This window comes from Moschus berezovskii, chromosome 12 (assembly GCF_049115385.1).
Source record: "Moschus berezovskii isolate FMDL1 chromosome 12, NW_MosBer_1.0, whole genome shotgun sequence".
In the NCBI taxonomy this organism is placed as follows: Eukaryota; Metazoa; Chordata; class Mammalia; order Artiodactyla; family Moschidae; genus Moschus; species Moschus berezovskii.
Window position 1 is genome coordinate 10,499,032 of NC_142471.1, and position 24,228 is coordinate 10,523,259.

The 24,228-nt window shown below is 35.8% G+C and overlaps 1 protein-coding gene across 1 annotated transcript in view; it reads left to right on the forward strand.

The window, feature by feature from the left end:
- RYR2 (ryanodine receptor 2) overlaps positions 1-24,228 on the forward strand; it is a 537,004-nt gene that overhangs the window by 490,168 nt on the left and 22,608 nt on the right. The window contains exons 93-98 of the mRNA XM_088842508.1: positions 454-584; positions 1,851-1,893; positions 4,522-4,655; positions 8,453-8,513; positions 10,091-10,237; positions 13,263-13,397. Coding sequence (XP_088698634.1) covers positions 454-584; positions 1,851-1,893; positions 4,522-4,655; positions 8,453-8,513; positions 10,091-10,237; positions 13,263-13,397 — 651 coding nt within the window. The remainder of the gene's footprint in view (positions 1-453; positions 585-1,850; positions 1,894-4,521; positions 4,656-8,452; positions 8,514-10,090; positions 10,238-13,262; positions 13,398-24,228) is intronic.

Genomic DNA, 24,228 nt, shown 5'->3' on the forward strand with positions numbered 1-24,228 from the left:
AATAGCACATATAGGCATGCTGAGCATGCAGTTATTAAAGAGATTTTTCAAAGCTCTGAAATTTTTTTAAAGTATGCATTTTGGGACATTATAACAGTGCTATGTTTTATTGCCTCCATATATATATATCTATATATTATATGCAAAAGAAAAGAAATTTTGCATAATCTTTTTCTCAATATTTAAAATTTATTTCATTAATACAAATTATCTATGAACCTCTCTGTGTTTAAAAGCATATGCATACATATATCTACACTATCTTCTGTTTTTCTAAAACCTCTAGATGCCTCTTTCTGCCTAAATATGGCTGGTTCATTTTCACTCATTTTTTACTTTCCTGGAGGTAACATGGGAAATATTTCTTTCCAAAAGCTGTTTTGTATAGATAGTGACCACAAGAGATGCCGGTTAATGTAAACTAATTTTAACATGTTTATTTTTCAAATGTAGGTCCCACTGGTTATTTTTAAGCGAGAAAAGGAAGTAGCTCGAAAATTGGAATTTGATGGGCTTTATATTACAGAACAGCCTTCAGAAGATGATATTAAAGGCCAGTGGGATAGACTCGTAATCAACACACAGTGAGTAAAGAATTAGATGAGACATTTCTGTGCTCAGAAAATTTCAGGACATAAAATACTTTGCCAGAGTTCCTGCAGATTTGTCAAAAGTTTAGCAGAAGTGAATAATAGTTATATATTCAGCCAAGAAAATCAAATGACTGAGCTCCATCAGCCTCTTAATGGATGCCATCAATTTTTGCCCTCCGTGTTCTGATTTCCTCCATCAAAAATGGCTTTAAGTCCATTTCCATGGTAGTAGTGGAACTTAACATCCATTACTCAGTGTTCAGGAAAGTGTTTAGCTCAAGGTACACAACCTGCAGTGCAGGGTTATCTCACAGAAAAGCACAGAGGAAGCCAAAACTATTCATTAAGGAAAGGATTGTAGCATTAAAGGCAAAAATACTGAATTTCACACATTTAATCTAAGTTGGAAATTTTTAGTTGGTATCATCCAGGAGTCTGTCATATACCTAGCTAAGCATTATGACATGTAAAATATGACAGAAAAACATTTGCTGTGTACTAATTATTTAGCCTTAAGAGATCAAGATCCAAAGGACTAGCTGTTGCTTCCAATATAAATCCATCATTGAAGTCTAATTTACACTATTAGAGGTATTAATGATACAATATTTTCTAGTAGTTTGTACTACTTGAGTGAAATAAATTCTTTGTAATTAGTTTATTTTATTCTTAAAAATTATGATTTCTAGTAAGTTCAAATGGGGATGATTTATATCTCTGTTATAAACATTTACTCTAAATGCTCAATATTTTGTTTAGCAACTCTATTTACTAATACTAAATCCAATCAAGTCTGTCCCACTAGGTGAATTCTTAAGATGCCAGGATCATGTGATGATAATATGCTCAGTTTCCTTGAGAAAAATTGGTGGGAATGAGTTTTTTTTTTTTTAAACTTCATAGGAGAACAATGACAGATTTTTAGATACTTTAATTTTTAAAAACAATTGATAAATATATATATTGACATACATAAATAAAAATATAACTCCTTATTAATAAATATGTTTTTATTTTTATCTATAACAATATTAGTCCATATTTTTTCTGATTTACAAGGATGTATTAACATTTAAAATGATATTTAATATTCTTATAGAAAATTATGGAATAAGATGGGAAAAATTCATTGTAATCTCTGTGAAAGAACACGTTTACATATTATTTTTAGTATTTTGTTTATTCCAAACAATATATTGTTATTTATCATTTTTTAAATGATACTATATTTTACTTCTGTGCTTTTATATCTTTTAGGTCATTTCCCAACAACTACTGGGACAAATTTGTTAAAAGAAAGGTAATAATACTTACAGCACTTTAAATTTTCTATTTTTCCCTAAAGTGCAATTCAAATTTGAATTTGCTGTGGCTCATATGTAGAATGAGATATGGAGGTATGCTTTATCTGTCAATGTCATTTCAAAATGGAAATAGGATTGAATGTGAATTTCAAAATTTCCTAAGAAATCCATACTCTGCAACTAAAAATTAAATAAGCATTGCCCATCCACCCATCCTCTGACTCGTGATTAAACAGTGCTCAGCCTGTACATTAAAAAGAACTGGTAAGAATTTTCTCTGAGATTGGGTAACTGACTGAAGGTTCTTTTCTGATAAGACAGCTAAGTTACCAGGGCTGGGATCCTCCCTTACAGTAAAGAAGTAAAGTTGTTGTATAACAGCAGATGACTAAATTTTATTTACTTTGTATAAACTTCAAAGACCTTTTTATTTTGATAGTTTTTCCTTCTGATACACATTGCATCATAAGATGGTAGGAAGAAGACAGACAGTTAAGACTGTCAGCTCAGATTTTGAGAGTTAAGGATTATCTAAGCTTTTCCTACCACACATTATTTAATGTAGATCACTTTAAAAAATATATAATAATGCATACACAGTACTTGCACATTGTTAAGGACAGTAACCATTATTTTGCAGCTCCTCCTTATTCCTTGAACCCTCTAGTTGCCAAGTTGAATCAGTTCATGCCGTGTCCCATAATGAGTTGCAGCTCCAGTGTATATATATGGTCTGAGGTAGAATGGCCACAAATATCTGCTGAATGAAGTGATCTTTTCCCCCTTTGATTCCACCAGTTTAGTGCGTCTCAGAGGGTGGTTGGTGACTAGCAGCTGCAAGTTTTTTGTTACCAGTCTGAGGGGAGAAAGTGAGTTTGCCAAGAATTTAAATCAAGTACATCATTTAAAATGATGCACATTAAAGCAACAGAACAACACAGAAAACCCTTGAGACTTTCTAGTTGGAAGGGACAGAAGGTTTGCTGATTTTCATTTTGGTGCAAGTTTTTGTCTCCTTGTGACCACAAAGTAGTAGCATTGCACTAATGCAGATAAGTGCACCCAAATTAGGCCAGCGCTTTGAAAGAGTAATTTTTAAATAATTTAAAATAGATGATTTGAATATTTTATTCATATTAATCATTTAATAGTATAAAGAAGCAACTTTAAGTTATCTCTAAAGGAAATGATATATCTAGAGTCAAATAAGTAGACAGATTGTAATTGCAGCTAAGACTCTTCATGGTGTTCCTGCTCTGGGGTCTAATTTGTCCTCCTGGGTGAGAATATAACCCCTAAAGAACTCCCACTCAGATCAGCCCAGCCCCTTTTTAGTACTGTGAGAATAATGCAAAACAAATTGTTTTAATGAACCTAAATAGTATACATTCATAGGATTTTAAAGTACCATTGCTCTTTTATGTTTTCTTTCAGTTTACCTGATTATACACATTCCAAAAATGCTCATTTTAATTTCTGCTCATCCTTTCTATTTTTGTATTTTTCCATCACCTACTCTCTTTTACTTTTATGTTCCCCCTCCTTTCACTCTGGTTCTCAGTGCCTTTGTTTCTCCTACATCCCTTTTCCTTGCTTTCTTATCCCTCTTTTGCTGCCAGTTCTCTCTGGATTTCTTTCATTACTGTTCCTGTTGCCTCCATTTTCACTGATGTGCAGTATCCTCATGGTATATAAAAGGCCAAGAGTTGCTATATAAAAGACAGAGGTACCGAGCATTGATTTAAAAGCCCAATACTTGGGCAAAGCCGGGCAAATGTGATGGGACAGAGGGGCAAGGAAATCAAGGGGGGTTGCTAAGATGTGATTCTAGTGATGGATAAAGCATCTATACTAGAATTAACTGAGGACCTGAGGATGGTGACAAGGTTTCAGGTTCAGGTGGAGACCACAGAGGGAATACCAGCATGTTGTGACCATCCCAGCGGCATGCTGTGCTCCATGCAGGAGACCTTTGCTGAGAGTCAGCCTTGCCTGGATGCTTTGTCACCCACTCTTTTGCCAAGCCACCAACCCTGGGCATGTTACATTCTCTAAGATACAATTTCTTTGTCTGTAGAGCAGGATGCTAATAAGAGGAAACTTCCATATTGTAAGAGCCCCATGATGGAAAACAAGTCAAAATTCTTAGCATAATTCCCGGCATAAAGTATGAATTTGGTAGAAGTTACAGAAGTTACCTTATTCCTTTACCTCGCACCACCCGTTTACCCATTTCCTTCAGCCCTTCTATTTGCATGCCTTCCTCTCTTGCCTAAGAAATCATGTTTTTCAGCTAGGTATTATTTAAAATGCTTTAAGTAGACTTGCCTGGCAGTCCAGTGCTTAGACCCCACATTTCCAATGCAGGGGGTGCAGGTCCGTTCCCTGGTCAAGGCACTAAGATCCCACATGCTGTCCAGCATGCCCTAAATAAATAAATGCTGTTAAATTCACTTAGGCCTTAATAGTATGATCATAGAACGTGAGCTGTAAGTTAGATTTCTAAGGGAACTTGAAAGTAAGACATTTATTATGTATTAAAATACTCTCATGTTTGTGTGTGCGTACATAGAAGAGATTACTTAATGGTGGAGGTCTGTAAAATGCTTTTATTCTTGCCCCAGGTTATGGATAAATATGGAGAGTTCTATGGCCGAGACAGAATCAGTGAGTTACTTGGCATGGACAAAGCTGCCTTGGACTTCAGTGATGCCCGGGAAAAGAAGAAGCCAAAGAAAGACAGCTCCCTGTCAGCTGTGTGAGTGTTAATTCTGCTCTACTCAAGATGTAGGTAGAAAGGAGGAAAAATGAATACACTTCTGAATTTGCTAGTGCATTGATTTCCTTTCCTTCAGTGTCAGAACAGAGAGATGAGAAAAACAGTATATATACAAAATCTGCTTTTGTACTTCTGAACTCTGGAATCATTAGATTTAATCTATGACTTTTGAGCATGTCTTTTTTGTTATTTATATAAAGCAAGAAAAAAAGGGATTTGTGTTCTTAACTTGATTTGCCTTTTTACCCCTAAATGACACTTAAGTCGAAGTCAGAGGTACAAAAACATAATATTTGACTATGTTTTCTTAAAGCTTCCTATTTGAAAAGAAGTTAATCTTCTTATTTTGGAAAAGGGAGTCATGTAGGTCTTTTATTAGAAATGTTAAAAGTTCATATCCTTTTATTATAATTGTTATATTTTATTTAAATAGCAAAGACTTGGTACCATGTTATCATACTATTACTTAGAAAGTTTACATTAAAATGAGGCACCCTTATATAGTATTTGTATGGAATGTTATGATATAACTAGGAGAATGTAAACTCGTTGACTTCACCAGAGACTGACTTTCACACACACGTGTAGTGTGAGTATATGTATATATACATCTATTTCTATTTTATGAATTTAATAAACTGTAATCTGAAAACAAATGTAAAGCCCAAATGCTTTTAAAAGTAATTTCTTATTGTAGCCACAACAATTTTAGAAAAAACAGTGCTTACTGTCCCTTATTTAAGGTGTCAGTCAACTAGGTATGTGATGATTTCTTTGAAAACATAAATATTTAAGGTTCTTTAGAGCAGTGTTAGATTCTCTTAGATTGTCTTAGATAAATATTTTAGTTAGCATTAAAAAAGACACTTTGGCTGACCTATCTTTTTGGTCATGTGTTTTTTTTTTTTTCTCTCTGAAACCTTGGTTAGAGCTAGTTGAATCTTTAAAAATAATATGAACCCAGTTGAAAAGAAGTTCAATAAGCAAATATGTAACAGACATTATGAACTTAAGTTTAAAGTATTATCTGGTACTTTAAGAAAACAAATATGGTTCTTAAAGACCAAATCACTATATAGGAGAAGAAACACAGTTGATAATCCTTAGGCATTAAGACCTTTATGTTAGAATGTCGTGTAAAACAAGGACACTGGTGAAAAATATGCTGAGTTTCCCACTAACATTTTCAGATCCCTGATAAGCAAGGTAGAATTAAATAGTTTTTTTGAATTATGCATTTTACGTGGTCATATTTGTGACTCTGGAAAACAAGTCTGAAAAAACAGAAAAGTTTAGATTGCTGTTTTGCTATTCAGTGCAGTTCAGTTCAGTCGCTCAGTCGTGTCCGACTCTCCACGACCCCATGAATCACAGCACGCCAGGCCTCCCTGTCCATCACCAACTCCCGGAGTTCACTCAAACTCATGTCCATTGAGTCGGTGATGCCATCCAGCCATCTCATTCTCCGTCGTCCCCTTCTCCTCCCAACGGTTGTAAATTAGTGGAATTTTCCACTGTTTTACATAGTAAATATTTGCAGGTTTGACCCCTAGGAAAGTACCAAGAAATTAATGTGAACTTTATTAATACCATTAAATAGGGATAATCAAATTATAGTAGCTAGTAAATAACACACATTACTAGGAAAAAATTTACATGTAGTGTTCCTTTATTAAAGTGTTTAAAAAGATGGAGTTTTAAAAGATTATTTGGTTTCTATATGAATATTATCTTAATGTGAACATTTGCATACAAGGATGATTCATGTATCTATGTGTGCATGTATTTATCAATCAAATATATAGGGCTTGGTATGTGCACATTTAGGCTTCCCTGGTGGCTCAGTGGTAAAGAATCCACTTGATAATGCAGGACACATGGATTTAGTCCCTGGGTCAAGAAGATCCCCTGAAGAAGGAAGTGGCTACCTGCTCCAGAGTTCTTGCCTGGGAAATTCCATGGATAGAGGAGCCTGGCGGGCTAGTCCATGAGGTAGCAAAAGAGTTGGAAATGACTTAGCGACTGAACAACAGCAGCAGCAAATGTGCACATTTAAATAGGTGGCCAGCTTACCTCCTGGGGTAGAATGGCCTCCAACAGCCAGAAAGCCTGCATACTTCTTCACTATGTGTCTTCATGGAGTGAGAGGGGAGCTTATATCTCAGAGCTCTCTGGCTTCTAGTTTACCTCTGAACCAAGCCCTGTGGCTGGGGAGGCTGTGACTGGTCTAGATCAGCTGTGCTCCAACCCTGAGGGTGGAGTCAGCTCTGCCCAAAGACCATCACTGCCACCATTGGTGAGAAGAGAGTACTCTGTACTACAAAATGCTTTCCATACAGTTGGTAATGACTTGCTACCCTAATGAATGACAGGGATAGAAAAGAGCTAATCATAAGAATAATTTTTTAAATAAAGCATGAAACTACCATGGGAAATTCAGACATCCTGATAAAACCCTTATTTTATTTTATATTGCTTTCATGGGAAATAATAATGCTCTTGTGCAAACAGTCCCAGTTTGTTTTTTTATCTTTTTAAGAAAAAGTATTATTATATTGAGACCTATTGTAAATATTCATGAAACTTTAAAAATGATTATTTAAAATAACAAAATTACAACTCAAAGACAGTTTTATTTCCTTAAAAGTAAAAGACCCTAGGCTAAAGTAAATTAAACCTTAACTCTAAGTGGAAAAACCTCCTATGAAGTCAACTTTAGATGATAAACTATTTATCACTGCACTTATAATTTAAGATTGGCCTAATTAAAGAAATGTTTTGAAAAAGTAATTAAAAACTAAAACAGTTTCTCTAGAGAAGCCCTTTTGAAAATAGCACTAAAAATTACATCGTATTATTATATCAATTCCTAGAATGTTGGGAAGGCTAACAAAATTATAATTTCTAGCCCTATAAACCAGTGCAAGTTCTGAAAAAAGAAAGCTGAAAAGTATATTTTAATACATGTCTATTTTATTCTGCAAAGATCAAAAATATTTATGTTGCAATTCATTCATTCAACATTATTCAATATTATATGATACATTCAGTGTATCATATAATGTGCTTGGTGATGGGGATTTTAGAGACTAGTGAGAGAGGTATAAATACATGTACATACATACACACCTACAGCTACAGAAATGTGGGAAATGATTATAAAGAGAGGTGACTACAAAGTGCTGCGGGAACCAAGGGGAAGGGTCAAATTCCTTTTTGGATAGAGAAGGCTGTGAGGAGGGGCATTTCTGAAATCAAAAGGAAACAAAAAAAGAACCAATAAACCCTTTCATGGCAAAATCAGTATAGTTATAAAGTAAATGTGGACATTTATGCAGGTTTTTATTAGTTGAACTAAAAATAATTCTGTTGGTATGCAATTACAAATGTATTTGAAAGTTAGGTAGGAAAGTCTTGTAATACCTATGTTGGTTAATTTGTACAGTTTTCAGGAATAATTGTTAGATGTAAAGTGTTTATTTTACATTTAATGTAGAGAAAAGAAAAGGTCAAAAAAAAACCCTATTTTTAAATAATAGAAGATATAATGATGCTTTGGTTTGTTTTCTAAGATTCCTCTAAAAAAATCACAAAACTCTGGAATACATTGTCCAACGGAGCTCTCAAGCTCTTCCCTGGGCACCTGAACTAGAACTAATCTTCTAAGATGGTTGCCAGCCCTACCCCAGCCCATGGGGAGTGAATGCCAGCAGGCTCTTGCAAGCCTGTGAGCCTTTGCTTAATGTACATATCTACAAATTCTTTTGTTTTTCCAGACTGAACTCTATTGATGTGAAGTATCAGATGTGGAAACTAGGAGTCGTTTTCACTGACAACGTAAGCTACCTTCAATACCACAAAATAAAATGCACTCTGATTAGATAAGTTTGCTGGGTTTCAGCAGGTGGAAAGATGGCTACTTAAGAAAGTTATTCAAATATCGGTTCATTTAATACTGACCGTATCTGAGAAAGACCCACAGAAATACATGATTCATCAGCCCATCTCTCATCCCATTTCTTTCAATAGCTGAAAGATTAAAATGAAAATATATTTATACAAGGAAATGAAACTGAGATGAAAATCCATGTGTATTTTCATTCAGGTTTTAGTTGAACAATGGCATTCTTCAAGATTTCTTCAGATGTTAGAAACTGCTAAATAAGTTTTTTAAAGTTTTTCTTAACATTGATTGCAATCCATTTGTTTCTGCCAACTTAAGTACATTATTGTGTTCTTTTTCTTGATGGATCTTCCTTTTATCAAACAGCCTATGAGTTAAACCATAGGACCCACATATATGTACAATATTATGAAAAAAATCACCCATGACTAAAAGCCACCAGCTGTCAAGGCAGAGAATCACATTACAGTACTTCATTGGTTCAATAGCTTGACATTTTTGACTCTTAGAATTTTCAGTTTAAATAACTGTTACTGTCAATTGTTTTTAATGCTACTATTTGCTGCTAGGGAGTTGCGAGAGAGAATTGTGAAACATGGCTGAATACATTGACTACAATTTTTTCTGTAGATCTCGGTTCATCCCCTCATTCTTCCTCCTTAATTTTTTTTACCATCTTCTCATATCCACTCAGAAAAGAACGTAAGAACATCCCCTAAGGCCTTCTGCTGTTCTCTTTTCTGTGCTTTCTTCCTTGGACATCTCATTTAGTCTCAAAAAGTCTCACTCTAATTTTAGCACTGACTTTTATAGTGAACCTTACTTCCATTCTCCTGAAGAACTGTGACACCTCTCTCCCGCATACTCTTACCTCTGTCTCCACTCCTGCCTCATCCAGCCATGGCCCAGAATCCCGGGTATCTTAGAGAACCCCCCAAAGAGCTCAAACTCAAGTCTTGAAATATCTTTTGTCAACTGCGTATAAGGTGTCTTTCAGCAGGCTTCTCATCTAACAGTGGAAGTAACTTCCCTGAATACAAAGGTCACCTCAACAGCCACACATGGCAACATATAAAGATATTTTGGGTTGTCATGGCTGGGAAAAGGGAATGCTAGTGGCAACTGGTGTGTGGAGACCAGGGATGCTGCTTGCAAACCATCCTACAGTGCACACGATGGAACCCATGACAAAGAATTAACTGGCCCAGACTCTCAGTAGTGCTGAGGCTGATATAAGCTGCTGTTGAATAGTAAGTCAATTCATTTTACTCTGTGGGAGGATAAATAAAAACAACCACTCTGGTGTAAAGGAGAGAATGGATGGCATTGAACCCTGCAGAATGAACTAAATAAAAATAAAATACACAAACTCATATAACTAATTGGAACTATATGAATATATAATGAAAAGGTGAAGTCAGTGGAGCAGTTAGAATGAGATCAGAGTAGCTTTTGACAATAATATATATTCCATTTTCTGACATTCTTTTCTCTTATTTCATCTTAATAGTCCTTCCTCTACCTTGCCTGGTATATGACCATGTCAATTCTTGGACACTACAACAACTTTTTTTTTGCTGCTCATCTTCTGGACATTGCTATGGGATTCAAGACATTAAGAACCATCTTGTCATCAGTAACTCACAATGGCAAACAGGTAAAAGTTTATCTTTTCTTTCCCCTGGAAAAACTGAAAAAAACTAACAAATATTCCAACAGAAGCCAAACCAAACCTCAAATGACAGTGTACATTTTTAAAGCTTTTGTGGATAGGGGGTTTTCTCCTAGAAACCATAAGGATTTGTAGTTTGAGAGTCCCTTAGACTTACGTTCAAGTCTTGGTTTGACTGATTTAGCTTTGTGACCCTGGATAAATTATTTACCATTCCTAAATCTCAACTCCCTCATTTTGAATGAAAAACAACAAAAGTACCTACCTTACTGGGGTTTTGTGAGAATTTAAAATAAAAACATAAATGTGGTGTTCTTAGCACAGTCCCTGGCACAGTAAATTCTCAGGTAAATAGTTATTATTTTATTCCTAATATGATATTTGCTGTATTTGATACTGTGGGGAACCCAAAGTATGCTGCAACATCCTAACACATTAGTTGCATTAGTAATAAAACAGATGCATCTGTAATTTAATACAGTATTTTAAACTGGATATTCTTGGGCTCTTTTCTCCACTTTTATATTGGCAAAAGGAATAATAATGTTTCACATTTGACAAGGTAATACTTACTTGGAAAAAAGTTGGCTTAATTTCAGATAATCAGCTTATGTCCTAATGCAACACGCTTGTAATGTTAATACTTTCATTATTAATAAACTTATCAATTCATTCTCTATTTATCAAGTGTCCGCTGGGAGGTAACACATTCTATGTTGGAATAAAAGAGTCCTTCTTTTTCCAGAATTTTATAATCCAGCATATTTTTGAATTGGTGCCCTTCCTAAAACCTTGAAATATGTCCAAAGTTAAATTCACATTATCATGACCTTTAGTTTTCTAAATTTCAGCATACTGTTCTTATATATGTCACTCTAGTTTCTGAATATGGGTATGGTATGCATCAGTTCAGTTCAGTTCAGTTCAGTCGCTCAGTCGTGTCCGACTCTTTGCGACCCCATGAATCACAGCACACCAGGCCTCCCTGTCCATCACCAACTCCCGGAGTTCACTCAGACTCATGTCCATCGAGTTGGTGATGCCCTCCAGCCATCTCATGGCACAGCATAAATACAGTGACAAAAACCATACTCTGCTTATTCGTTGGTCAGTTAGTAGGTTAATTTTGAGCTCCAAGCATATTCAAAGAATTGGAGATGCTGAATCTGTGGAGTATTTTCACACAGAAAATCTAGCACTATTCTCAATTGCTAAACTTTTGCTTGTTTCTAAATTCTGTTTCCTCTCTTTTTGAGGTATCAGATTTCCATTTGCAGAGATATACAGAGCTTTTAGTCGTATAGTAAACATGTAAAATTTACAATGGCTTTGTACTTAATTTATAGGAGTGAATTAAGTACTCTATTAAGACATGTTTTTTTCCTGATAATTATAAAGTGATTTTTAAAAGGAATATATGCCACCATAACATAAGGGGTATGTTGTAATCAGAGGAAGTTGACATAAAATATAGTGTATTTTAGTGTGTTTAGAATTTCTGTGATGGAATCAGAAAAGTATTTTCACCAACTTAGTGGAAAGCACATTTAAAAAATATACATGAAAGTGAAAGTGTTAGTTGCTCAGTCGTGTCTGACTCTTTGCAACCCCGCCAGGCTCCTCTGTCTATGGAATTCGCCAGGCAAGAATACTGGAGTGGGTAGCCTTTCCATTCTCCAGGACATCTTCCCAAACCAGGGATTGAACCCAAGTCTCCTGCATTACAGGCAGACTCTTTACCATCCAACAAACCAGGATAGCCCCCAAAATATTCATATACAAATTATGTGTATATTCATATATATACATATTCTATAAAATGTGTTTATATATACATGCATATATATATAGTGTATAGTTTGGAATTAAAAATTACATACAGCTGAAAGAAGACCTTTCAAACTGTGAATTTCATTTATACATTGAGAAAAGTAGCCTTTAAATAACTAACACTATTTTGAAGTGTTTTTCCCAGTACTTCCTTGGCAGGCCAGTGGTGAAGACTCTGATCTTCCAGTGCAGGAGTCGTGGGTTCAATCCCTGGCTGGGAAACTAAGATCCTACATGCTATGTGGCACAATCAAAAAAATAAATATATAATTAAAGGAGTCTTTCCCTTTGATCACTGCTTTATAGTAACAAAGCCAGACCTCTTTGTTTTATTTTTTTAATATTTATATTACTATTAACAGTTATGCATTTCTAGGTGTTAGAAGAAATTCCTATTTTAATTTAGGATGTTATTGAAGTAAAACATGATTTACAACCCCTCTTACTATCATAACAAAAATGAGATAGTTTTTATTAGAAATGTAAATTATTTAAAGGGAATAGACCTTATGAAAAGAAAGTATTTAGTATAGTATCTACCACCAAATATTTATATAATAGAAAAATGAACATATCAAGCTGCTTATTAATATTATTAAAATAATTATTCTAAATAATTAAATTTTATTAAAATATTAATTAATGATTACCCAAATTGAATTTGGATAGGAAACTAAATCAGCAATTATTCATATTCCAGTTATAGTATGCATTTATTAGTCAATCAAATAGTTAAGTTTTACATAAAGTAATGCTGCTGCTGCTAAGTCACTTCAGTCGTGTCCAACTCTGTGTGACCCCATAGACTGAAGCCCACCAGGCTCCCCTGTCCCTGGGATTCTCCAGGCAAGAACACTGGAGTGGGTTGCCATTTCCTTCTCCAATGTGTGAAAGTGAAAAGTAAAAGTGAAGTCGCTCAGTCGTGTCCGACCCTTAGCGACCCCACGGTCTGCAGCCTACCAGGCTCCTCCATCCATGGGATTTTCTAGGCAAGAGTACTGGAGTGGCTTGCCATAAAGTTATCTGACAACTTGATAAAATAAACAGATGATGAAAATAGATTTCCCCATTGAGGGTAAAAGTAAAGGATGATTATAAGGTGTGGATTCCATTAGCTTTTAGTCAGTAAATCCACTGATTTGTATGTCTAATATATGTTCAATGTCACATTGCTTTCCAGCTTGTATTAACTGTTGGCTTATTGGCTGTTGTTGTATACCTATATACTGTCGTGGCATTCAATTTTTTCCGAAAATTCTACAATAAAAGTGAAGATGGCGATACACCAGACATGAAATGTGATGACATGCTAACAGTAAGTTCACACTCTGATCTCATATGAATGAAAAAAATTCTCCTGCTTATTCAATTCAAAGAATTGTATACTTATTCTTTAAGAGTGCAAAATATAAAGTAGTGTATACAGCAAAAAGCTGTGTGGCTTTTTAAAGATTTTCATGTTTTGTGGAACATGGAGCATTTCTGCCAGTTTTGTACATCTGCTGCATCAGCCTGATAATTAATAGAATACCAAGTAAAGTCCTTAGAACTGGAAGGATTAATGTAAACCCTTTAACCTGTTGTTCATATATTCTAGGACAGCAGGTAAAGTTATTTCCTTGTAGAACATTTGAAGGCTTAGGTATTTGTTTACCTTAATGATGTTAGCTGAAATTACTGATGTCCAAAAATACTTTTTATATTGAGTATCCTGGCTTAAATTACTCTTACACTTGACTCTAAAATCAATAAATGTTAAAGCTTTTATATTGTTTTATCACTCTTTTGTAACCTGCATCTCAGATACTGGCAAATCAGAAATTACCATACATGGGATCCTAGATTAGGAAGTAAAAATTAGACAAAATATTAACCTTTACCTGGAAATAGATGAATTCTTCAATGAGCTCCAAGTTGAGACACCTATACCACTGAGGTTGGTATAAGTTAAAGAGATAGATATAATGATGTTAAAATTACTGTAGGAAAAAATAAACATCTCAAAGGAATAATGAGAAAGAACTACTAACATTATAAAAGACTAGTAATGAAGACAGTTTTCATACTAGAGAATGACAGAACAATGGAATAGTCTAGAAATAGATACACATGGAAATTAAAAGAATAATAAAAGTGGCTTTGGAAATGATAAAATGAAAAATAATTCAATAAATGGTAGAAAGAAGTACCATGGACATGCTTTTGGGGGGAAATTGATAAAAATGAATGCCAACCAAATTCTTTACATCAAAATAAATCCCAAATGAAATATCAATAAATAAACTTCAGTGCAAAAGAAAGAAAAAATGAATGAAAGTTAAAACAGAATTTGACTTTTGAAATAATAACAATGTTTTAATGGGGAAAGGAGTTTGTATGACATAAAACCTAGGACTCATCCAAGCACAAAAAATTACTTTAAGATTTTCCTTATAGTTGTTTCTTTTCAAAGGCAGATGACAAGCTAACAAAAACACACTCAACAGTGTAACAAAGAACCAGTTTCCTTAAAGTCTAAATCACATCCAGAAGAAGAAAAACAAGCAAATTATATGACTAGATAATTCACCGTAAAATAAACTGAGGTTGTAAATATGGAAAGATGCTCAGCTCTATCAAAAGTTTAAGAATGCAAATCAAAGCAATCAGTTGTCACCTAAAGACTGCTAACACCTAGAGTTATTGAATTGATTGAACAACTGGCGTCTTCATGAACACTAGTAGAAGTTAAATTAACAACAATATTAGAGAAATTTTATAATGACTATCAGATTTTTAAGTGTATTAATCTTTGACTTATGCTTATGTCCCACTGCTATTAACTGATCTAATTTCATTCATAAATATGTCTCTGTATATTCAAGGATATTAGTTGCTATCACAAATTGAAAATAATATAAATTATCATCTATAGGATCCTAATTAAATAAATTATGGTAGATCCATATAATGGAAAAGTATGTAGTTTTTTTCAAATAATAGATAAGTTTGAATATGCTAATATGCAAAGACATACAAATTATATTTAAGTGGGGTGGGGGGAGGCAAGATCCTAAAGAGTATTGTGATAGAATCCTAACATACAAGATCACATACTCACACAAATGTATATATTAGATAGTTGGACTATATATATGATTTTCCTGGAGGGATACATAAGAAACTGTTAACAAGGGTTCTTACAGGAATTAGGGACACAGATAAAGGAGAGAGAACGCTTAGGTGCTGGCAGACTGCCTGGTCACTAGTAATAACCTTCACCGGAGTTGCTAACACCTCCTTCCTGCTTCTCCACATCCCTACCCTGCCATTTCAGGCCCTGGGAGGAAAGTACTTTAGACATCCTTCAGCTCCTCTTCTCTGTGCTGCCTTTCAAACCACAGTGTGGTCTGTATCCCATGACCCTGGAAACTTAGGGTAGTGGCTGGCCAGAGGCAGGCAGGGGAGTGGGGGACTAAAGGAGGCAGCAAGACACAAAGGATAAGCATCAAGGGCAGGCATTTGTGCCTACACGGACCCAGGGGAGAGTCATTAATATTCCAAGAGAATGCCACAGTGGTTCTAAATCTCAAAATTCACAAGCCTTGGGTCATAAAGTTTTTCTGGAGTCATTCAGTCCCAGCGGGTGTGATGCTCAGTGAACCCCTCAAGATTGATGGAAAGGAGGAATGGTTTCAGACGGGGATATGCAGTGGCCTGTGTCACAGAGTGGGAACAATATGTGGCTTAGATTCCCCTCTACCAACACAGCAAGACCACCTCCCACCCCCGCTGCCAAATATCCTGGACTCTCCGTGTCACATCATAAGTCATATTTGACCCTATTCAAGTTGTGCTAATGGTATCCTTAGATGACTACATTTTGAATTTTGCTCTCGGAATGAATTTCCATTGCTTTTGTAAATTTTGTCAATGGACTTATTATGAGAAAAATCCATGCATTATTTGAACAGGAGGTGGGTTAGGAAGACCACTGCCTTTACCTGACTGATTTTACCGAATGACATGACATACGTATAAAGAAGGTAGAGGAGTTTGCCTCACCTGCAGATGAGGAAATAGGCTTGTTGATCTTTTCACCTGTGGGCTTGGAACTGAGCTCCAACCAGGATTTTGTTCATTTTGAAGAATTTCTGTCCATATAGACTACCTCTGACCAACTCTGTTGTAGGTGTTTCTCTCTCGACACCTAACAATAAATGTACCTTGCCTTTGACGGAGGCGAGGTTGGAGGCATCATAGTTTTCATCTTGGGTGTTTCTTTCTTACAGAAGAAAACTCAGTTCCAAGATACAAACCATACCTTAGTTCCTTGTCTTATAACTAGGTACTGCTGTCAATCAGTTGAACCAGACAAGAGTCTGAGTAGTTTCACACACGTTCAAATCCAGCTGATTGGTCTTAATAACTATTGTATCAGAGGCCACATTATTTAGAGTAACCTTTCAGTTTTAGATCTGAAAAGTGAAAGCCGCTCAGTTGTGTCTGACTCTTTGCAACCCCATGGACTGTAACCTGCCAGGTTCAGCTGTCCATGGACTTCTCCAGGCAAGAATACTGGAGTGGGTAGCCATTCCCTTCTCCAGAGCCATTCCATTCTCCAGGGCCATTCGCTTCTCTAGAGGATCTTCCTAACCCAGGAAGCACACCAGGGTCTCCTGCGTTACAGATGGATTCTTTACCAGCTGAGATATGAGGGAAACTCTTTAGATCTGAAAACCCCTTTTAATTTGCCTCGTACAAATGCTTGTGCAGGTACATTTTGAAGAAGCCAACAGCTGTAGAGTTTATTAAAAGTGGAGGCTTAGTAAAACCAAATATCTACCAAGACAAAATTACAAAGTAGGGAATGGTTGGATTTAATTATTGTAATTCCCCTAGAGAATCCTTTCTTTATGCCAGTCTCCTTCGCATTTCTTTTTCAACGAGTAAAATCTAGCATTCTCATCTGAGATAGGTTTTCCTCTCTCACATCCTGTTTTATTGCTGTCACTCTGAGTTTTCATCTTCTTTGTTGTTTCAGGTCCCTTCTTTGGGTCTCAAGGAACACTGCAGGTTTTCCCAAGGATTTAATTCAGTGTTTCATAAGTTACAGCAGGTGGCACTGTGGCTGCAGTTTTGCAGACTTAGTTATGATTCATACTTAAATTTCTTTTCTTCTTTCTTTACTTATTTATTTATTTAGGATCATGGTGTTTTGAGCCAGAGAATCTAATTAAACCAGGAGTAACCTGATAGAATTTGAACCTCTTCACCATGAATGTAGGAGGAGAAAGTGAAAAGTAATCTCAAGTTTTAAAGTTCAGAGCAAAAAGCACATTGTAGATAGGGAGACTGACATGTCATATATGAGGGCATTCATCACAAAAGGAGTGGTTTTCAGCCTCAAATGCCCAGAGAAATCACCAGGAAAAATCTTTGTAAATCTACAGATCTTTAAGATCAACCCCAGATCCCTTGAGTAAGAAACTGTAGGGAAGATATAAAGATCCATGTATTTTGGAAAAAGCTTTCTAGGTGGTTGAGATAAAAAGTATACTCCTAGGGAAGTAGCCTGCTTAGGTAATTGTTCTGAATTACTTATTTTACCTTATCTTCTCAAGGAATAATTTTTCTCTAGAGTCAGTCTCTCTTTTCCTCTCCCTGTGTCTTTTACTTGTCCCTAGCCCTGCTTTTTTTTCTTTTTCCAAGATAAAGATCTTGTAAGGATCTTCATGTGTGTGTGTGTGTGTGTGTGTGTGTGTGCGCGCGCGCACGCTAAATCATTTTAGTCGTGTCTGACTCTGCAACACTATGGACTGTAGCCCGCCAGGCTCCTCTCTCCTTGGGATCCTCCAGGCAAGAATACTGGAGTGGGTTGCCATGCCCTCCTCCAGGGGATCTTCCCCATCCAGGGATCAAACCACCAGTTCACTAGAAACTGCTACTCTTCCAGTGTTCCCTAAAGGCAACATAAACAATGATTAACTCCAGAATGTATCAGTTTAGGAAGTAGATCAAGGGGGAAAGTCACTGAACATTAAATCTTGAGAATTAACAACTGCCCTGGCCGGGTTTGTGTAGCACCAGACATCTTCCTTCCTCATTACTCAAATTTTCTGAAGTAGTAAATCTTTTTGCTGCCCAACATTGCCCCTCCAGCTGCTATTATCAGGTTGAAGCTGATTCTCTGAAAAGGAAGGTAGATGAAAGAATTTCCCTTTTCAGGAGCAGAATGATGATCTGATAGCTGAAAGCCTGTCTCCCCATGTGAGTGGGTGATCACCACATTTCCTTCTATTCTACCACGGCAGCCATCTCTCTGATTTTTCTGGTGATAACTTCTGATAATGAAGGATAACGCTGGGAAAATCTGTATCAAAATTCCATTGGTGAATTGTGCATTTTACTCATTTTCTTATTAAGAACTTTGGTATCTTATTAATTCTAAGTGATCACATCCACAAAACTCTGTCTTTTCACAGAATGGCCATATTTCATTTAAATCCTCTCCTTCACAGGAGCTATTATAGAATGAAGGTGAGCAGTGAAATAAGGATACTGCCAGGAGAGGCTAGGTGGCTGAATAGAAATCTAAAAAGAAGAAGATATTTACCTCAGTAATTTAGCCTCATCCCATGGTCTTGTTTTTCAACTTTAATATCTCGAAAGTAAAAGTGGATCATTTGCCCGAAGACAGACTCACATTAACCAGACTCCTGAGTCAGACATATAAGTCAAGAGTACTCACATTCCACTCATTAAGAGTTCAAATAACAAGCTGATAGTCTTTTTCCCATAGAAAAACTCTATGTGGGGAGCCAAATTGCAATCCAAAGTCTTCATCAGCAGTAATTAGCTGGATGATTTTAGTCACATACATGTCAAACAGGAAGGACTTGGAGAGCTAGGATTCTAGGAGCTGAATGACGAACTGCAGTTGATCCACTGTTTTCTCACAATAGGTATTAGTGTGAGGAGTTAAAGGGCCAGAATTGGACATGGAGAAGTGCCAGACCATAGGCAGGTAGATTGTCCAAATTGAGTCCCCAGCCCAAGGAGGAGGGACGGATTACAAAGCTAAGGATTGAAGAGCCAGAAACGGATCGACTATGCTACTTCATTAAGTAAACAGTGAGAAGCTGTATTAATAATTCTGTTTCATGTGGTCACAGTTAAGCAAATGTGAAGATAGAGTTGGAGAAAAACATATAGCCCCCAGTTTTTCTTAATAAATTAAGCAAGAAATTCATATGGTAAAAATAATTCCAATATTATGTAAGAGTATACAAGGGAAAATAAAACTTTCTCTTTCCACATATCCACTGTTAACAGTTTCAAGCACTGTTTTAGACAAATAGTTATAAGAAATTAATGTAGTAGCCAAAGGTTTTTTTTTAATTAATTTTTTATTGAAGGATAATTGCTTTACAGAATTTTGCTGTTTTCTGTCAAACCTCAACATGATTCAGCCACAGATATATATATATATCCCCTCCCTTTTGAACCTTCCTCCCATCTCCCTCCCCATCCCACCCCTCTAGGTTGATACAGAGCCCCTGTTTGGGTTTCCTGAGCCATACAGCAAATTCCCATTGGCCATCTATTTTACGTATGGTAATGTGAGTTTCCATATTACTCTCTCCACACAGCTCACCCTCTCCTTCCCTCTCCCCGTGTCCATAAGTCTGTTCTCTATGTCTGTTTCTCCATTGCTGCCCTGTAAATAAATTCTTCAGAACCATTGTTCTAGATTCCATATATACACATTAGAACACAATATTTACCTTTTTCTTTCTGACTTACTTCACTCTGTATAATAGGTTCTGTGTTCATCCACCTCATTAGAACTGACTCAAATGCACCCCTTTTTATGGCTGAGTAATATTCCACTGTGTATATGTACCACAGCTTCTTTATCCATGTCAATGGACATCAGGTTGCTTCCATGTTCTAGCTGTTGTAAATAGTGCTGCAATGAACAATGGGATACATGTGTCTCTTTCAGTTTTGTTTTCCTCAGGGTATATACCTAGGAGTGGGATTGCTGGGTCATATGGTGGTTTTATTCCTAGTTTTTTAAGGAATCTCCATACCATCTTCCATAGTGGCTGTATCAGTTTACATTCTCACCAACAGTGCAAGAGTGTTCCTTTTTCTCCACACCCTCTCCAGCATTTGTTGTTCATAGACTTTTTGATGATGGTCATTCTGACAGGTGTGAGGTGATATCTCATTGTGGTTTTGATTTGCATTTCTCTAACAGTGAGCGATGTTGAGCATCTTTTCATGTGTTTATTAGCCATCTGTGTGTCTTCTTTGGAGAAATGTCTGTTTAGGTCTTTTTCCCACTTCTTGATTGGGTTGTCTCCTTTTCTGGTATTGAGTTGTATGAGCTGCTTGTATATTTTGGAAATTAATCCTTTGACAGTTGTTTCGTTACTATTTTCTCCCATTCTGAGGGTTGTCTTTTCACCTTGCTTAGAGCTTCCTTTGCTGTGCAAAAGCTTTTGAATTTAATCAGCTCCCACTTGTTTACTTTTGTTTTTATTTCCATTACCCTAGGAGGTGGACCATAGAGGATCTTGCTTTGATTTATGTCTTCGAGTGTTCTGCCTGTGTTTTCCTCTAAGAGTTTTATAGTTTCTGGTCTTCCATTTAGGTCTTTAATCCATTTTGAGTTTATCTTTGTGTATGGTGTTAAGAAGTGTTCTAATCTCATTCTTTTACATGTAGCAGTCCAGTTTTCCCAGCACCATTTATTGAAGAGGCTGTCTTTGCCCCATTGTATATTCTTGCCTGCTTTGTCAAAAATAAGGTACCCATAGGTGTATGGGTTTATTCCTGGACTTTCTATCTTGTTCCATTGGTCTATATTTCTGTTTTTGTGCCAGTACCATACTGTCTTGATGACTGTAGTTTTTAGTATAATCTGAAGTCAGGAAGCTTGATTTCTCCAGCTCCATTCTTCTTTCTCAGGACTACTTTGGCTGTTTAGGGTCTTCTGTGTTTCCATATGAATTGTGAAATTTTTTGTTTTAGTTCTATGAAAAATGCCATTGGTAATCCGAAAGGGATTGCACTGAATCTGTAGATTGAGTATGGTAGTATAGTCATTTTCACAATATTTATTCTTCCTACCCAGGAACATGGAATATCTCTCTATCTGTTTATGTCATCTTTGATTTCTTTCAACAGTGTCTTATTTTTCTGTGTACAGTTCTTTTGTCTCCTTAGGTAAATTTATTCCTAAATATTTAATTTGTTTTGTTGCAATGGTGAATGGGATTGATTCCTTGATTTTTCTTTCTGATTTTTCATTGTTAGTATACAGAAATGCAAGTGATTTGTGTATTGATTTTGTATCCTGCAACTTTGCAAAATAAACTGATTACCTGTAGTAATTTTCTGATACTATCTTTAGGGTTTTCTATGTACAGTATCATGTTATCTGCAAACAGTGAGAATTTTGCTTCTTTTCTGATCTGGATTAGTTTTATTTCTTTATCTTCTCTGATTGCTGTAGCTAGGATTTCCAGAACTATGTTGAATAATAGTGGTGAAAGTGGACACTGTTGTCTTGTTGCTAATCTTAGGGGGAATGCTTTCAGTTTTTCACCATTGAGAATAATGTTTACTGTAGGCTTATCATATACGGCCATTACTATTCTGAGGTAGGTTCCTTCTATGCCCATTTTTTGAAGAGTTTTAATCATAAATGGGTGCTGAATTTTGTCAAAGGCTTTTTCTGCATCTATTGTGATTATCATATGGTTTTTATTTTTCAATTTGTTAATATGCTGTATCACATTGATTGATTTGTGTACACTGAAGAATCCTTGCATCCCTGGAATAAACCCACCTTGATCATGGTGTATGAGCTTTTTGATGTGTTGCTGAATTCTGTTTGCTAAAATTTTGTTGAGGATTTTTGCATCTATGTTCATCAGTGATACTGGCCTGAAGTTTTCTTTTTTGTGTTGTCTTGTCTGGTTTTGACATCAGGGTGATGGTGCCCTCGTAGAATGAGTTTGGAAGTATCCCTTCCTCTGAAATTTTTGAGAGTTTTAGAAGGATAGGCATTAGCTCTTCTCTAAATGTTTGATAGAATTCTCCTGTGAAGCCCTCTGGTCCTGGGCTTTTGTTTTTTGTGAGATTTTTGAGCACAGCTTCAATTTCAGTGCTTGTAATTGGGTTGTGCATAATTTCTATTTCTTCCTGGTTCAGTCTTGGAAGATTGAACTTTTCTAAGAATCTCTCCATTTCTTCCAGGTTATTGATTTTATTGTCAGATAGTTGTCCATAATAATTTCTTGTAATCCTTTGTATTTCTGCATTGTCTGTTGTAACCTCTCCTCTTTCATGTCTAACTTTGTTGATTTGATTCTTCTCTCTCTCTTTTCTTGATGAGTCTGGCTAAAGGTTTGTCAATTTTGTTTATCTTCTCAAAGAACCAGCTTTTAGTTTTATTAATCTTTACTATTGTTTCTTTCATTTCTTTTTCATTTATGTCTGCTCAGATCTTTATGATTTATTTCCTTCTCTAACTTTCGGGGTTTTTTTGTTCTTCTTTTTCCAGTTGTTTTAGGTGTAAAGTTAGGTTGTCTATTTGATATTTTTCTTGTTTCTTAAGGTAGGATTGTGTTGCTATGAACTTCTCTCTTAAAACTGCTTTTGCTGTACCCCATAGGTTTTGAGTTGTCATGTTTTCATTGTCATTTGTTTCTAGAAGTTTTTTGATTTTCCTTTTGATTTCTTCAGTAACCTCTTAGTTATTTAGAATCGTGTTGTTTAATCTCCATGTGTTTGTGTTTCTTACAGTTTTTTTTTTCTTGTAATTGATATCATCTCATAGCATTGTGGTTGAAGATACTTGATAAGATTTCAGTTTTCTTAAGTTTACTGAGGTTTGATTTGTGACCCAGGATGTGGTCTATCCTGGAGAATGTTCCATGTGCACTTGAGAAGAAGGTATATTTTTCTGCATTTGGATGGAATGGCCTGAAGAGATCAATGAGGTCCATCTCATCTAATGTATCATTTAAGACTTGTGTTCCTTATTAATTTTGTTTTGATGATGTGTCCATTGATGTAAGTTGGGTGTTAATGTCTCCTACTATTATTGTGTTACTGTCAGTTTATCCTTTTATGCCTGTTAATATTTGTCTTATGTATTGAGGTGCTCCTATGTTGGGTGCATAGATATTTATAATTGTTAGGTCTTCCTCTTGGATTGATCCCTTGATCATTATGTGGTGTCCTTCCTTATCTCTTCTTTAAGATCTGTTTTGTCTGATATGAGGATTGCTACTCCAGCTTTCTTTTGCTTCCCATTGCATGGGATGTATTTTTCCATTCTCTCACTTTCAGTATATATGTGTCTTTAGGTCTGAAGTGGGTTTCTTGTAGACAGCATATATATGGGCCTTGCTTTTGTATTCAGCCAGGCTGTGTCTTTTGGTTGGAGCATGTAGTCCATTTACATTTAAAGTAATTATTGATATACGTGTTCCTATTGCCATTTTTTTAATTGTTTGGGGTTGATTTTGTAGATCTTTTTCTTCTCTTGTGTTTCTTGACTATATGAGTCCCTTTAATATTTGTTGGAAAGCTTGTTTGGTGGTATTAAATTCTCTTAACTTTTGCTTGTCTGAAAAGCTTTTTATCTCTGCATCAATTTTGAATGAGATCCTTGCTGGGGACAGTAATCTTGGCTGTAGTTTTTTCCCTTTCAATACTTTAAATATATCCTGCCATTCCCCTCTGGCCTGCAGCGTTTCTGCTGAAAGATCAGCTGTTGAGCCTATAGGGTTTCCCTTGTTGTTTCTCCCTTGCTGCTTTTAATATTCTTTCTTTGTTTTTAGTCTTTGTTAGTTTGATTCGTATGTGTCTTGGCATGTTTCTCCTTGGGTTTATCCTGTATGGGACTCTTTGTGCCTCTTGGACTTGATTGACTTTTTCCTTTTCCATGTTGGGGAAATTTCAACTATAATCTCTTCAAAAATTTTCTCATACCCTTTCTTTTTCTATTCTTCTTCTGGGACCCCTATAATTTGAATGTTGGTACATTTGATACGGTCCCAGAGGTCCCTGAGACTGTCCTCAGTTCTTTTCATTCTTTTTACTTTATTCTGCTCTTCAAAAGTTATTTCCACCATGTTATCTTC